General features: G+C 42.7%; 1 protein-coding gene across 1 annotated transcript; it reads right to left on the bottom strand.

The window, feature by feature from the left end:
• Window positions 1–642: 642 nt before the first annotated feature.
• LOC123363263 (olfactory receptor 52E4-like) lies at window positions 643–1,590 on the bottom strand. The gene has a single exon (XM_045004133.1). The coding sequence runs from the start codon at window positions 1,588–1,590 to the stop codon at window positions 643–645; it is 948 nt and encodes a 315-aa protein (XP_044860068.1).
• Window positions 1,591–3,156: the final 1,566 nt, after the last annotated feature.

Here is a 3,156-nt window from a genome sequence, read left to right as displayed (position 1 = left end):
TTTATTTTAGCATGAGCTTTCGTGAGCTGCAGCTCACTTCTTCGGATGCATAGAATGGAACACACAGACAGGAGACATTTATACATACAGAGAACATGAAAAGGTGGAAGTATGCATACCAACAGGAAGAGTCTAATCAATTGAGATGAGCTATCCTCAGCAGGAGGAAAAAAACTTTTTGAAGTGATAATTAAGATGGCCCATAGAAGGTGTGAGGAGAACTTAACATAGGGAAATAGATTCAATTAGTGTAATGACCCAACCATTCCCAGTCTCTATTTAGGCCACAGTTAATTGTGTCTAGTTTGCATATTAATTCAAGTTCAGCAGTTTCTCTTTGGAGTCTGTTTTTGAAGTTTTTTTGTTGCAAAATTGCCACCTTCAAGTCTGTCACTGAGTGGTTAGAGAGGTTGAAGTGTTCTCCCACTGGTTTTTGAATGTTATGATTCCTGATGTCAGATTTGTGTCCATTTATTCTTTTGCGTAGAGACTGATTCCCCAGTTCATCACATTGACAGTGCACAGTAAGGACAGGGAAGGGTTTAATGTGTCTGTCTAGGAAGTGACTCAGGGAAGAGGCCCCAGCATCATACAGCTCTGCACGGAGCTCAGTCTGAGACCCAGATCCCATATAGAAAACATTTAGATCTCTTTATAAGCAAAGAGCTGGAGCAGTCTGCCCCGGATCTGTTTGGTCCTCACCCCATAAATGATGGGGTGCAGCACAGGTGGCACCATGTGGTACACACCGGTAATGAGAATGAGGACATGCAGTGGCACATTGTGGCCAAATCTTAGCATGAGAGAGGAGAATAAATCTGGGATGTACAAAGCTGAGATGGCACAAAGATGAGAGATGCAGGTCCCAAAAGTTTTGAGCCGGGCATCCTTTGTGGGGAGGCAGAAGATGGCCCGGAGGATCTGAGTATAGGACATAGCGATAAAAAACACATCCACTCCGATCACAGAGAAAAGATCAAACAGGCCATAGTAATTATTGATGCTGATGTCAGCGCAGGCCAGGTTCACCACAGCGATGTGCTCACAATAGAAATGGGAGATGATGTTGGTTCTGCAATATGGCCACCGCCTCACCAATAAGGGATAGGGCAACGCGAGTATGCCACTGCGCAGCACCACGGCCAGGCCTATCTTGGCCACAACAGAGTTTGTCAGGATGGTGGAATGTCTCAGGGGATGGCAGATGGCCACGTAGCGATCAAAAGCCATGGCCACGAGGATTCCAGACTCCATCCCTGAGAAGGAGTGAACAAAGTACATCTGGGTGAGGCAGGCACTGAAACTTATCTCCCTGGAATTGAACCAGAAGATGCTCAGCAGTTTGGGTAGGGTGGATGTGGACAGGACCAGGTCGCTGACAGCCAGCATGCAGAGGAAATAGAACATGGGCCCATGGAGGCTCGGCTCCCTCTTCACGATGAACAAGATGGTGAAGTTTCCAAACACAGCTATGGCGTACATAGCACAGAAGGGAATGGAGATCCAGATATGGGCCGCCTCTAGGCCAGGAATGCCCAGCAGGATGAAGGTGGAAGGGTTGGTGAAGTCGGTTCTGTTAGAATCTGACATGGCGTAGGGGAGAAAGTGTCCAACTCTGAGGCATAAGGGTGTCTTCTGCATTTAGTGTATGCTCCCCTGACTTTCTGCGTGTTCCCAGGATGTCAGGTGCTGGTAACTCTAGAAATGCCTGAATGGAGAGACAACGTTAATGTGAAGCAGCAAAGAATCCTGTGGTACCTTATAGACTAACAGACGTTTTGCAGCATGAGCTTTCGTGGGTGAATAAGATGTTAGTCTATAAGGTGCCACAGGATTCTTTGCTGCTTCTACAGAACCAGACTAACACGACTACCCCTCTGATACTTGACAATGTTAATATGAGACACTGCATGCAGTAGTGGAGGCTGTTCTCATGGGAGAAGCAGATTGAGCACTCTTCACACACTGAAAAATTACATTTTCATTATTCAAAGAGAATAACTATGAACAATGACCCTACTAAATACAATTCCATGTTTGTATTGTGCTTCCTGCATTAAGAATTCCTACACTTTGTGGTGGGGGAACCTTAAGAAGCACCAGCAGAAAACACAAGTGTTGATACTGGTTATCTAATGCAATGAGAGCTAGGATAGTGAGTTCCCCATTTATCCAGTTGCTCAAAGTCAGAGACGGAAAAAAAACCCAGAAAATTTTGCAAAGATATGTGCTGAGAGAAACATCCCAACTAGAACATACCTCAGGGGAAAGACCTGGATGCCACTGACAGCAGCTCAAGAGAAACACCTGCTCATTCGCAGTAGTGGACAAAACAAAAGACTGTTCAGATCCCCAAGATATGGGATGGAGCATAACATGTTCAGGAATCAAGTATCAGAGGGGTAGCAGTGTTAGTCTGGTTCTGTAGAAGCAGCAAAGAATCCTGTGGCACCTTATAGACTAACAGACGTTTTGCAGCATGAGCTTTCGTGGGTGAATACCCACTTCTTTGGAATGTGTTCAGTTTTAGTCACCCAGTCTCTATTAAAGATAGAAAAGTTTGGGACTCTTTAGTTTATATAAGGGACAAAGATTAGCGCATATGATATAGGAGAGGGAAATAAAAAAGGAAACTGATTTACATTCAAATGGACAGTTCCCAACCAGTACTATCTATAGACACAGTGCTCCAAGAGGACTAATTCCGTAAAGATGAGGAAAATTGTTAGCAAAGCTGATTGGGAGGAAAAATTTACACAGAAAAATATGAATGAATATTGGTAATTCTTTGATAACATTTTATTAGATATCAGAAAACTCATAATTCCAGAGTCAACAAAGTGAACAACTTTGGGTAAAAACTCAGTTTAGTGGCAAAGTGAAGGCAACAATTAGAGAGAGGGAAGCAATATGTAAAAAAGAGGAAAAAGGGAAAATAGCTGGCCAGCAATAGAAATCAGAAGTTAAGAAAATTGATAAGGAACATTAAGACATCAGGGAAAACTTCATGTTTGCAGGCCTATGGATCACAAAAAGGACTTTGTTAAATATAATGAGAACAAGAGAAATCCTTGAAAAGATTCATGTTAAATGTAAATTATTAAAATATAAAATGATTGTTTTTTTAATAAACAAAATGACAAGGTTAAGAAACAA

This window comes from Mauremys mutica, chromosome 1, assembly GCF_020497125.1.
Source record: "Mauremys mutica isolate MM-2020 ecotype Southern chromosome 1, ASM2049712v1, whole genome shotgun sequence".
Taxonomy (NCBI): domain Eukaryota; kingdom Metazoa; phylum Chordata; order Testudines; family Geoemydidae; genus Mauremys; species Mauremys mutica.
The sequence above is the reverse complement of the archived record's forward strand: the minus strand, read 5'-3'. Positions and strand labels throughout refer to the sequence as shown.

Bases quoted from the DNA above. Each gene is read 5' to 3' on its own strand.
- LOC123363263 (XM_045004133.1), bottom strand. From the start codon at position 1,590: ATGTCAGATTCTAACAGAACCGACTTCACCAACCCTTCCACCTTCATC.